This window comes from Micropterus dolomieu, linkage group LG18, assembly GCF_021292245.1.
Source record: "Micropterus dolomieu isolate WLL.071019.BEF.003 ecotype Adirondacks linkage group LG18, ASM2129224v1, whole genome shotgun sequence".
Taxonomy (NCBI): domain Eukaryota; kingdom Metazoa; phylum Chordata; class Actinopteri; order Centrarchiformes; family Centrarchidae; genus Micropterus; species Micropterus dolomieu.
Genome location: NC_060167.1, coordinates 33,282,089 through 33,295,740, shown reverse-complemented (window position 1 = coordinate 33,295,740; position 13,652 = coordinate 33,282,089). Strand labels below are relative to the sequence as shown.

Below are 13,652 nucleotides of genomic sequence, written 5' to 3'. Positions count from 1 at the left end.
TGCGTAAATGAGCACAGCGTCTTTCTTAATGTGTTAATTACCCCCTCCCCTCCCCCACACCCGCTATTAATCAAAAGGTTCATTTTTATGACAAAGACCCACCCAATCCGCAGATAACTGCACATCAGTAGAATCCACCCATGCGGTTGCCTATGCAGCACATCTTACCATCAGAATAATGTGACCATTAAATAGCAGTTAAAGTAACTAAAAAGTAACACAAAAGTAGTGTAAAGCATTACAATTTGGAGACAGTAATGTTGTACTATAATTAATTACTCTCAAAAGACAGTAACTAGTAATCTATAACGTATTACATTTTGGAAGTAACTTGCCCAACACTGGTCTTGAGGTCTTCCCCAAGAAAATCTGAGCATTATTTTCCTGTATTCTGGAGACATTTTTTGCTCCAATTTACGGTGGAAATGTCTTTTTTTATATTCAGCTGGCAGGTGACAATTCACAAATATAAAAATATAAAATGCAGTAATCAGTAGCTTGTTTATTTTTAGCTTAAGTTACTTTGTGGACAATGGACATTTGTTTCTTCTATATTTAAATTGCATTGCATGTTTTCTTATTGTGCAAACCTTTCTCAAATCATTTTTTATTTATTAACATTTCTTGGTGAAAGCTTTTTTTCAGAACATTTTTATGCTTTCAAAAAGTGATGCGGAAAAAAACAGCCATTTCAAAATGTGGTGAGGACATGTCCCCAGTGTAAATGACACCTATAATCTGTGCTGAAGTCTGCACAGTTCAACCCTCTTTTCTCAAAACACAGTATCCTGCAATTACTATACTGTGGTTGAATTAGGTTTGCTTGGAGTATCATGCTTAAGAAAACATTATATTCTTTCTATTTATTGAAGCATTCATTATTCCCAAGGTACAATACTATGCTAAAAAAATACCAACTTAGTTGTCATAGCCCTATATTGGGAAAGTGCTTACTATACTGCAAATAAATAAAAATAAAAGACAACTCAATCAGATTTTACTAGTGTGGTGTTTCATTTGCAGAAACAAGAGGACAAGACGAATCATCTTTACATGACAGTATTAATAATTTCAGTGTAAGTTAATGGTACATACTCAAGATCTAATGTGGTACTTAAATAGCCAACATACTTCAGACATATTTTTCTGAAATAAATTTAAGATTGAGGAAAGTATGTTTTAAGTAGTTATTAGCTAAAAATGTATCCGTATTTAAGTATCTGAAATGGCACTATTCACTCAGATAAACAAAGTGTCATTTTGTTAGTGTAATTTCTTTTAATTTATTTGTGTATACACTTTATATTCTGTGCAATACCATATTCCAGTGGAGAAGAACTTCCACTTAAGTGTCATAACTCCATTCTAAAATACAAAACTACAAAAATCATGTCTTTGCTATAGAAACTTGTGGAAACTAATCTTTCCCGCTAATTTGTTTTTTTTTTAGTTCTGAGGGAATATTTATTAAAAAAAAAACTACAAAAATGTAACTGGTGTTGTACACTGGTGATTAAGTGGGATTTGTTGCACTTTCAGGATGAGGATCCTAGTATACTTACTGCACACTCCACTGCACACTCTGTGGTACAGGAGAAATCTCCTGAGACCATTCCTACAAAGACTCCCAGTCAGGTGCATGAATCACACAAGCTTAAACACACACTGATTAAAGGTTTCAATGTGAACATTTTATTGAGTCTTCTTGTCATCTCACAGAGATATCTTATTGTATTAATACAATGGTATTACATTACTTGAGAAACAAATTGCAGATTCAGTTAAAGAAGCAGATTAATCATAAATAAAAGAGGGAACAAATTCATAAATACAAATTTTAGACATCATAACGAGATATTCCAGCAAAAAAAATAAAAAATAAAAAATGTAAATAAAATAAGGATTTAAAGATTATGGTACTTGAACAGCACAAAATAAATCCTTCAAAGCAACATGAACAAGATTTTCTATATATAATGCAATATAATAAATGTTTTAGCACTTCAGTCATCAAAATAAAAAATAATGCATAAAACTAAACATGAGGGAAATATATATATACTTTAAGTATGTCATTTCAACAAGCAACTCTTCTTCAGGACAAAATGTATGTGTTATTGTCTCCTACGTTTATGTTCATCTACAACTATTTTGTATCAGGGAAATATTTCTTGGATTACATGTAATAATGCATTAATGCAGCTTATGTTCATCATATCAGACAATGCTAAATGTAAATCATCTGGATCTGTACTGTAATATCATATCCTACAGCGTACTTAAGTACAGCTAAGGTATGTTAATTAGCAAGATATTAAGGATGTTATGCAAAAAAGTTGGACAACTGGATGTTGTTCATGTTGGATCAAGTCTGTTCAAACTGAGCATGACTGAAAACCTTCAAAGACAAACGTTTCTTTGATCAAGTCATACATGTGCAACAAGATGAGATCCACTTGGTTATGGTGGATGCTAATGTTTGTGTTTTATGAAAAGCACACTAAATGGACAAAGCAAAATGAGGTGACAAGAAAAGAGAGGTTCAGGAGATCTGTTATACTTAGTTATCTTTCAGTTTTGGGGGTGTGATACATTTACATGGTAAGTGTAGTAATGCCATCATTTCATCTCCCTTGCAATAAATCCCTTCATCTTATCTGGGTTGGCATCTGTTCTCAACATGTGACATATTTAAGCAGCACAAATCAACACAGGCTGCCATAACTCTGTGGATGAAAAGAGTGTGCTATTAAAGTGTTAATCCTCAAGCTTGTTCCTTTTAATGGATCTGGCGACACCTCTGGTGACTAGAGGTCACATCAGGTTGCACATGTAACCTAAATGGTTATAAATATATATTTGAATGATATGTACAGTTATAACCCCAAACAAACTAGCATGGGCAGCATTGTTAGCTAATATAGGGAGCTTCTCCTTAACATACGGCCTTGCTCTAAGTGGTTATTTTGACTTGTCATAGTAGGAAAAGCACAGGTGTTATTAATAACAAGCAATGTAATTCAAATTAATTCCTTCTCCTCCCCTGTTAGCCATTGCTTAATATGGGAGGGGGTCTGCAACACCACTTAGCCCCCACTTATAATGCTGTCCTTTCATCACTTCCCAGGAAACTAAAGCACCGTTCACTTTTGGCCTCAGGTGAGGATGCAAACGGTGGTCGTTCAGACTAGGCCTTGGTTGGCTCCAACAACTATAACGACTGTGGTTAAAACAACCAGGAGCACTAACAAACCAGCGGTATCGATGACCCCACGGAGGTTAAATAATCCCTACCAGTTATGCCCCATCCACACAAGTACGTTTTCGTTTTAAAACGCAGACCTTTTGCGACATTTTCACCTCGCATCCAGACTAAGACGGCAAGTCCGAATACCTAAAACAGAACATTTGAAAACACTGCTTAGCCCGTTTTCGTTTTAAAACTCTGGGTTAGTGTTTTAGTGCGGATAGGTGAAACGAAGGACTTTTAAAACAATGACACAGACGCTCACGTTTGGCTCTCTGACTGGGTCTTATAAGTCATACAAAGCAAAAACACAACACTACTGTTTTGGTATTTTTATTAAAATATTTTGTACTTGTACTTATAGCCTACACTTGCACTGTGCATGTCGCCGTATTTACTTCGTTTTCCGCTGCCACAGTCGCTTTGTACTTTCAGTAACAGTTCCAGCTCATTGTTGGTGCAAATGCAAAAAAAAAACTGTTGTGTGGTTCTTTGTCTGTATTACTTTATTCTTTCGCCAAATCTTCTGCAACTGCAGAAGACCATCAGAGCAGACCATCTGCTTCCTGTTTACACCGGCACGCGCATGCCACGGAGATCAACTCTGAAACGCAGCTAAAACGCTGGTGTGGACAGAGATTGTTTTTGTTTTAAAACAAAAACGTAGTAGTGTGGATGTGGCCTTAGTCAGAACTGACAAAGTCTATTGGTCAAGAGACGAAACATCTTCAAGTATCTGCAACCAAGTACAGTTGCTCTTGACTTTAACCTTCCTTGGATAATATAACCTGGATGGCTGAGAACCTTAAGAGACAAATTAATGATAGCTTTGTTCTATATAGACGTGTAAGCAAACAATGCCATTGAGCCAATATGCAGGGCTGGATTGAAAATCTACAGTAGATGAAATGCAGTCATTTTTTTAAATTTTTGACTTCTGAAGGGGTCGTGACAGAAAAAGTATGAAAACCACTGGGCTCAAGGCTAAATTAGCCGCTACTAGCACAACACACCCTGACTCCAGCAATTTTATAGGAGTGCAATGCTAAGTCAGTGGAGTACAATTTTAAGGCAAAAACTGCCGTTTGTTTGGGGGTTAGAATAAGGAGCCGAGCTTAGTTAACTCAGGAACAAAGTAAGCAAACTGTGATGTGCTTGTAGGTTATTTAGTGAGAGGTAGGCCTACTAGCCAATAAATAACTTTTAAGTTGAGGCAAGATAGGTGGAAACAGACAGTGGAATTTGGAAACATGAACCGGTGCTCAGATTCAGTTCAAAATTAATGAATTTTCATTTTTATCAAATGCAGGATTGAAGTGGTCCTGAAAATAAGCAGATGAAAATGTTTTGTAACAGTGCTGTTGCCTATGAGTAACGGTGCAGCCACAGATTTGTGGGCATTTGAAAACGCTTCTATCATCCAGTTTTGGTTTGCAAACCAGCTGTTGATAAACTCTCTAGCTATCTGCTTATTCCACAAATCTGTATAAAAGAATCGTAAACTAAATTCATTCTAATGTCCAGAGCTAAATATAAAGGCATTAGAACCTACAAAATGAACATAGAACATACAAAAAACATAACACAGCAAATCTTCATTGGTTCTGGACACACATATCCTTTTGAGTTAAGACCTAGGAAGAAAATAAAATAAATATTAACCATGCATACAGCATATGCATATACCATGCAACACAGCATATTGGGCTTGTAATAAAATAGCACATAGATGGTACAAAACGTTGCATTACAAATTACATTTGAAAAATTTGAAAATACAGCATGTACATTTTTTTATTATCTGCATCTGGGTGCAGATGGGCATCAAGGTACACACGATGATAGGTTATCTCGCTGATTTTTCGCGAACACCTAAATCCACGGGGCAGACTTATGACAGACACAGTGTCATCAAGTTGCTGTAATGTCACATACAGGCCAAATGCCACCAAAACCTAGTGCATCTATTGGAGTTCATATGTACATGTGTCATCTAGATTTGGCTGCAATCTCACTTTTTCACTACATCATATAACAAATTTCATGAATATTAGATGAAATTTGTATTGTTGTTGGTGAACAACAAGTTTTGCCATGGGCCATGTAAAAAAAAAACACCACAGCCCATGGCAGAACATTTTGCCCAAGGTCACTGATTTTTTTTTTAGATTGGACTGAAAACACAGAGTTCACTATGAATGTTTTGTTGTCTCATCTTCCTAGTCTGGTGTAGTCTTATTGCAATTTCTATGTGTATTCTGAAAGCCTTGTTCAAGCTATGGAAAAGCTGATAAATAGTATCTGTCACACAGGGGATTAGTTACAGAGAGTGCACCCATCCCAATGCTTTTCTGCTTAATTCCAGCTCTAATCATTTGCATGCTGGAGAGTATTTGAAACTTACTGGACATCTTTGGTATGCAGATGGGGTCACTGCTGGTGCCATCGCCCCCTTCAGTCAGTGCTTTTATCTCAATAAGGTAGTCCTCTCCAGAGGGAATCTGCAGCTCCACACTGGTCTTATTGGTTTCCAATACAGTAGTCCTGCCATGCCAGTTCTGACGATGTACAACCTGGAGGAGAGTGTGGATCCTACGGTCAACATTTCATTCTTCATCCATAACAGTCAGAAATAACCATCACGACCCTTTAGCAATGAGATGCATGACTTCATTCAATGTCAGTGTATGAAAAACAAAGCATAAACAATGGTCCCTCTCTCGCATTTGAAATTTCAGAGAAGGTAATGAATTCCAAATGCCTTGCGAGTTGCTGGTTTGGTCTGATGAGTGAAGGTGAAGGAACATAGGCTTTTCAAAACATGGCTTCAGATGTCCTTTTTGAATATTTCGTCATGTATGCAGATCTTCATCAGAATGCAGCAATATTTTATTTCAATATTGCCTCTGCAACTATTTCTGTCTACATGCACTGCTCGCTCCCTTACAGAGCTTCACAAAAGTTGTCATTAAATTACTAGGTCTGCATAGCATTCGAGACTCTCTCTCTCTCTCTATATGTATATATTACGACAAAAACCAAAAAGGAATGCTAAGCGGATCATATATGATTCATTGTTGTACTGGTTGGAAAAAGCTAAATTCCTTCTGTGGCATGGCACCTTTGATTTTATCACCTGGAACAGATCTTTTAATTTTGAAAAGCCAGACAGGGCCAATCCATAATGCAACACTGGAGCGCTGAGGTCTATCTTTCCACTGCAATGAGAAAGCCATTTATTGGGATGACAGCTGCTGAGGCTCTATTTGTTTCCCCAGTTCTGGAGTTTCTGCTATTACTCTGACAAACTCACCTTGTATCCTGTCACCTCAGACTCATTTTCCATTGCCTTGACATGCTCCCAATTTAGAAAGATCTTAGAGTTGGTCAGGTTCCACTCGATATTCCCTGGAGGCTGACTTGGAGCTGCAAGATATGTAATTATATAGACACATGGTTCACAGATGAATGCACACACCAATGTCATCAATAGTGTTCTCTAAACTAATTCTGCAGTAATCATCTGGTGTTGCAGCAGAATGCATTTCATAATATATATTCTATCTATTTGGATCACACTGGAGAAAAATAGAGGTCAAGAAAAATAGACAATGCACACTTTTTAATTACCTTTTCATTTATGTGTGTGAAAACACAGCTAACAAGGATGAAATGAAAAGTTCACTCTGAAGCAGCAGAAAAGTCTTTATGGTATTATATTTCAGTGAACAGCTTCAGTGGTTGAGAATGGTTCTGATTTAGGTGGTATGGCTGCTTTTTTATTCAATTTATTAGTGCAAAACAACAGACTGACAACAATTACAACTATAACAATGTCATGAAATGCAAAAAAGGCCTAACAGAAAACAACATAGAATATGACACGAAATTGTAAGATAGCTGAAGTAGACAGAGGAATTGACATGCTTGCTTGAGACTAGTCCGACCATGGGGAAGATAATAAATAATTGAATAAAATGAATGAATGAATGAATAAATAATGTATTGGATTGAAGGACTGGCCTCAGATTTGAAATTGCACTGAACCGAACCCATCCTTTAATGATTTCTGTTCTTTACACACAGTTCTCTTTAGTTTTCACACAACTATCGCATGCATGATTTGCAAAACATTTAGCAAAAGACTAGACACTGAGTGCAGATTCAAGCCAATTTATGTTGTATTGACTCATATGGGAATATAATATGGAGTCACGGTTTACAGTGGGTTGAAGCATTTAATGGGTTGAAGTGTCAGTTGCGTTACATTTCTGAAATAGTTTGAAGTGCAAGTTGAAGCTTAAGCATACGAAGAAGCTGAGGTGTCATTTCTGTTAGAGCTGAAAGAATGTGAAATCTCAGTTTAATTACGCACGTAGACAGTTTATTATAGTATGTAAATATGGAAAGTAGGTGAACTAACAGTGGAGGGATAAGAGCTGAAGCAGGTGAACTGTCACCTGAAACTGAAAGCAGTTGGACTGAACTAAGCTTGGCATCCTGCAAACTAAACTTAAACTAAGCATTTTCAAAAAATAAACTAAACTAACAAACCCACATTAAAAACTAATTAAACTAAACTGAAACTGAAAACAAAAAGTCAAAATGAAATAAAAATAAAAACTAATGAAAAATCCAAAACTATGATAACCTTGGTAAATAGTGCACAGGCCTTTCAATTCAAGGGTTGTGACTTTGGTTCCCTCTTGTGCAAAAATACTTTTTTTTCCCTCTTCAACATACTAACAATAAAGAGACTGTTTCACATGCTCATATTAAAGCATGTGCTGGAGTGTGTGTGTCCCGGCGATTGATCCACATCCATCAACCTATGGACGCTTTTTTTCATTTCCCCAGCATCTCCAGGCGGAGAAAACTCCTGCGCTTCTCATCTCATCTCATGTTTCTTGACGGCTATTTTAGAGGTGCGTTAAACAAGCCACAGACTTTTTGAATGTCTTGCAGACCTTTTCAAAGTAAAAGCTCTCAATTCAACTCAAAATAAAACAAAAAACTTTCTCACGCTTTTATTTTGTAGGCACAGTTAAGAGGAAGTGATTATGTAAGTAAATGTTGCTGTCTCGACTAAGATCTATTTCAGCACCAGCCGCTGTCAAAGTATTTATTTATTTACGTATTCATTTATTTATTTGGCCCTCGGGCCGCCTATTGCCGACTGCTGCTCTTGGTGAAACCAATGTGAGACAGACATTTCGAACAAAAAGCAAGGGAGGCGTCAAATTGGCCCCTATACAACTGCACTAGTTGAACTCACCGTATTGTTTAGGAAGTGCAAGTAAGTCAAAGAAAAAGGTAAAGGTTTAAGTAAAAGGCTGTCAAAGAGAAAATAAAGAACATTTTGTGTCCTGTGTGTGTGTGTGTGTGTGGACTCACGTGGTTTCTTGGTGGTGATTTTAAGAGCAGGGCTGCAGGGTCCAAGTCCAGCACTGTTTTGGGCTCTGACTGAGATCAGATAGACTGCGCTGCCCTTCAAGCCAGAAAGCAGAGCTGTGGTGTTGATAACACTCACGCTCTCTGCTTCACTCTGCAGAGATCCTTTCTCCCAAAAGAGAACCTGGACCAAAGACACATGGCTTACACAGAGCTACAATATTATTCTAGTACTATTCTTCTCATTTTGGGGCTTCTGTTTTCACTTAACTCAAGTTTGGGTTATTTAGGTTTAAGTTGTAATATGCTGGAGCAGTGATTCTACAGGACCTAACTTTAAATATGTATATGTAATATGTTAATATGCTCAGCTACTGTAGGTCCTGCGCAGTCCAACCCACATTTTAAACTACCAAGTGATAGTGTATCTGACAATCAGCAATACCAAAAGCAACACTGGGAGTGAGGAGTACAAGGATAAGGACCTTGTCAGAATCTGTATTCATAGGGAGATCATTTATGACCCTAACACGAGACAGGAAAACCAGACAGTCCAACAGATGGTTTGAGAGTAGGTACTTATTCAATTGGCTGCACACGGGTTTTCACAGATCTTGCTAGGGAAAGGCAGATTAGCGACAGAGCCTGGAGTTGCTGATAACAGATGCATCTAGGATGTTTTTTTTCCCCCCACCAGCAATTTAATTGTAGCAGTTTTCCCAGCACTTGGGAAAATACCTAAAATACCTGAGCAAAAGAAGTTTTCAGCTTTTAACACCACCTCTGCTGAGAATATAAACATATGCTCAAAGAAGGATGAAAGAGAGCGATCTAAGGAGACTTAAGCTGCCATGCTGTATCTTAAAGTCTTATTATGGAGACAGTGGCAGGAAAGTGCATCATACCACCAGGTACTGAACCTGGTTTCGAATAGTCTAAAAAAGAATGTCATAACTGTAAGTGCCCATAATTTTACTGAATGGGCGAATGTTTTTATAATGTGCATAAAAACCCCCAACATTTTCAGGTATTTTTCTGGGTGTCTTTCCTCCCATGGCTCAAGTCCCACATGATAACATACGTGTCATTATGCCCACTGGTATACCATCCCTTTTTCTGCACCAATGTCTGCAGAAATGTCTTTATTTATGTAAAGGGTAAGTCATTCAAGCAACAGGTGACAATTAAAAATATAAAAATCATCATCATGATTGTACCATCAATCAGTATTTTTTTTAACTTGGACTGACCAGTAGAGTAATTATCCAGTACTGGAAACTCTGGAGAAAGAGTGGTGATATATGAGCCAAATAAATACACCCCTCCATTCAGTGCTCCTTCAGAAGCTTCGCCCCTGAAACTCAGGGAACATGTTGCCAAGGCAATGGCACTAACGATTGGGCTAGCTGGTCAAAACAGAAATATTGCAGAATCCTGAGCAACTGCTGCCTGAGGGTATGTTAAGGGTAAGGTAAGAGTAGCTTAGCCTATGTATACGCAACATTATCGCTAGTAACTTCAACAGTAACTCTACCATCATTGATACATGGTGTAAGGTTGTTTATTACAAATTCTAAAAGAATAAGGAAGAAAATAACATGTCAGGGTTATATCTCTGACATTATTGAGATTTTCTTGTTACTATGGTGTAATTCAACGGAGGAGCACATAAGCGGGACGAGTAACGTTACACAGACAATGATGTGTAATTCCAAGGGAAAGAATGTGAGGTGAATGGCTCATCATGGGCGAGGCTGTGGAAGAGGGGGAATAGCAGGCACGGGTATGAACGCCCCCGGTTGCTGGTGGGCTGGGAATTTAAGCTTATATCAGATAAATAAAGGAACATGTAGTCAAAATTGTGACAATTTGAATTAATATCTACCCACATGCTGAAGAACCACTTGTCAGTTTAAGCTGGTCCACCCAGCTTAAAAAATAATAATGTCATGTTTAATAGTGTAAATCCTACACTGAGATAATAAAATATTTAATACAGTTTGTGTTTGTCTCTTATCTTTCTTTCTTTCTTTATAAGTTATTCAAAAGCATTTATATTGTTACGGAGCTTTATTTTTATATTGGAACCAACTTTTTTAAATGTGTTTCCCTATGTTTAGCATTAATATTTATGCACACATCAGGTACAATGCTTTTCTAGCTCCCAAAATTGTCATCATGGTGTTCCAAACCTCTGTCTCATAACAAGGTGTGCGCCAAACACTTGACCTCAAAGCGTCTCAGTGGAGGTCAGGACACCTGGGCATACCCTACCATGTAAAATATCTGGGGTTTAGAAGAGAATGTTATTTTTTTGTTATCTAGGTTTTTGCACGGCCAAATCCCAGGAGAGAGTTTGTTGTAGAGAATAGTGATTTTAATTTTTTTTAATAGCAGCTCTCAGACAGCCTTGGTATTGAGGTCTTTTGGAGACTGGAACAGCTGCCAACAGACCTCTTCATCCCCTAGATTAGCTTGCGAAAAATCTGCCGCTCCAACACCTGCAGTATTTTAAAGTCAGAATATTTCTGCATTGTTGCCATCTTCTGTTATTTTTAAATGAATGCCAGCTTAATGTACTGTCAATTGTTCAGGGATTAATGTTGAGTCCTTGTTTGAATATTCCTTGAAGCACTATTATTTCAACTTTTCTTTTTCATACCTCATATGCAATGATCTTTGCACTGTTGGACCTGGGGGGAATTGGCTCCCAGTACACCTCAATCTCAGAAGCTGACACAGCACGGGCCCATACTTTTGATGGCGCGTCAGAGGGCTCTAAATAGGAGAGATTATGAATTATGCATATTTGCAATTAAGAGTGAAAGCATACATTGTTTTGAAATAACAGGTGACTATGTCACCTTCTTCTGCTGAAAACACTCTGACGACACGGCTGAATATTCCCTCTCCCATGCTGTTATAGACTCCCACTTTCACTTCAAACTGAGACAGGGGTGCAATGCTGTCATTTCTGTAAATATATCTCGACGCATCAGGTGAAGCCAGCACTGTCTGGATCCAGGTGCTGCTGCCAATTGGACGGAAAGCCACAACATAGCCAAAGTCCTCTCCGCTCTGCTGTTCTTCTGGAACTGGCTGAGATAGGGACAGAAAAGTTACGCCTTTGACCCAAACAACTGTGAGCAGGAATTTAATTAGGCTATTGTAAAAAAGTAAAGTAGAAATAGTGTTTTATGTCTAACAAACTATTCTGCACATACAGCATCTTTTTTGTGCTTTGAACTGCGTCCAAAAAATGTAAAGTTGTCACCTATTCTAGATTTACACATATGAAATTTGCACTAGCTCCGTATCTCCATTTTGATTTACACAACAGGGGCAGTCAGCAGGCAGCAAATCAGAAAAGCTCTGCCTTTAATTGAAAGCCTTTGCTCTGTAGCCAGACCACTGCAGACACAGTAACTCTGCCAGAAGTCCATTCTCGTCAAAAGATCCAAAGAATCCTCTGTCACAATGAATGCCCACTGAAAAATGCCCATGATCCTCTTACCTCCCACATGATGACAAGTTCTCCTCGAGCTCCTCCGCCTCCACTCACATTAACTGGTGCAACCTTGGGAACTAAACAGGCACAAAGGAAACTTAATCATCCCTCAGTTTGGACTGTCATGTCTAAGGCAGGTGCAGAGGATTCCGTTAAACCACGTAGCTTTGAATGAGATGACAGCCACTCTGTAAAGCTTCTTATTTACACAAAATGGGTAATCACACAGCAGAGGACTTAAGTTTTTGTTGACAGTGGCATCACCATTCATGTCAGCCCAATGGGCCAACTGGAAACTAGTTTGATTGTGATTCAACCAGCAGGATGGAATTACTCAGCTGAAAATAGACGCTTTCATGTAGTTGCTTCATGACATGTGTGGATAGGTCACATTTTCTGTTGATGCATCTATTAATTAATCATGGCACAAGTTCCAGAGTGCTAACACACAAGCTTAGTGTTTTTCCTTAAAAGTGTTATTAAATGTCCACTTAGTGGCATAAAAAGCGGACAACAGATTTGAAATGAGTAGCATCACACAGAGCACTGAAGGAAACTCTTAAATTCCATTTTCCTAGTGGGACAGATTAATTTATTATGAAGAGTATAACAAATTGAGAGGATACCTGCTGCTTTGGTTCGAATCTGTTTTGATGGTGTGCTTGGTTCTCCAACACCAACACTGTTGATTGCCACCACCCTGAATTCATAATCCACCCAGGGGTTCAAATCTTTCACTGTTGCATGCATCATCTGTCCAGGCACAGAATCAGGAACTAGGATGAAAGAATTTAGAATTGAGATGTGTTTTGTCTTTTATTATTTCACTGAGTCATATTTCACATTTTGTCTTCAACAAATATAAAAACATTTCATAAACCAGTGAAGTAAATCAAAATGAAACGGTGACATATGTAAATCTTTTAATACTGTTCCAATTACAGAGCTCTACACGTTCTTTAATTTCTGTGGATATTGCACATCAATGCCTCCATCTCACAATGCAATTTTACACATAAATGAAATTATATAATAAGCTGTTAGATGAGGTCGCTACAGTTAACACTGCTGACATTACTGAGCAAAACATCTTCCTTTAATCGGCTTGTTATGTTTTAAACCAGCGTCTTTCAGATATTGTAATATTAAATATAACAGAGCTGAGGTTTCGGAAGGATGAAGTTAATGTAAATATGAGGGAGGCATTTAACTTAATCAACCTCTAATGATTATTTCTGCCAAATGTTCTGGTAAGTAGTATGGAGTATGCGAAATATGAAGGAAAGGCTGATATCTTCTCATACTGACCTTATATAACCAAGTAAGTTAAAGGAGCCCTATTATACAGCTTTTCCAGTCCTATATTGTAGATCTGTGACTCCTGTATGGCAGCTTTGCATATATTTTTTTCTTATACTGACTCTTCATGTAGGCCTTCATTTCAGTCTCTGTCTGAACAAGCTGTAAATGCTCCTGTCTCTTTAAGCCCCCCCCCCCCCCCCCCCC

The 13,652-nt window shown here is 37.9% G+C and overlaps 1 protein-coding gene across 2 annotated transcripts in view; it reads right to left on the bottom strand.

The window, feature by feature from the left end:
* Nucleotides 1-2,010: 2,010 nt before the first annotated feature.
* The window catches only part of LOC123987452 (contactin-4), a 40,819-nt gene continuing 29,177 nt past the window's right edge, over nt 2,011-13,652 (bottom strand). For both annotated transcript variants that reach the window (XM_046076388.1, XM_046076387.1), the window contains 8 exons: nt 12,773-12,922; nt 12,153-12,223; nt 11,503-11,737; nt 11,301-11,416; nt 8,642-8,822; nt 6,561-6,673; nt 5,652-5,820; nt 2,011-4,881 (listed from right to left, as the gene is read on the bottom strand). In XM_046076388.1, the coding sequence (XP_045932344.1) occupies nt 4,796-4,881; nt 5,652-5,820; nt 6,561-6,673; nt 8,642-8,822; nt 11,301-11,416; nt 11,503-11,737; nt 12,153-12,223; nt 12,773-12,922 (1,121 nt within the window). In that variant the 3' untranslated portion in view covers nt 2,011-4,795. The remainder of the gene's footprint in view (nt 4,882-5,651; nt 5,821-6,560; nt 6,674-8,641; nt 8,823-11,300; nt 11,417-11,502; nt 11,738-12,152; nt 12,224-12,772; nt 12,923-13,652) is intronic.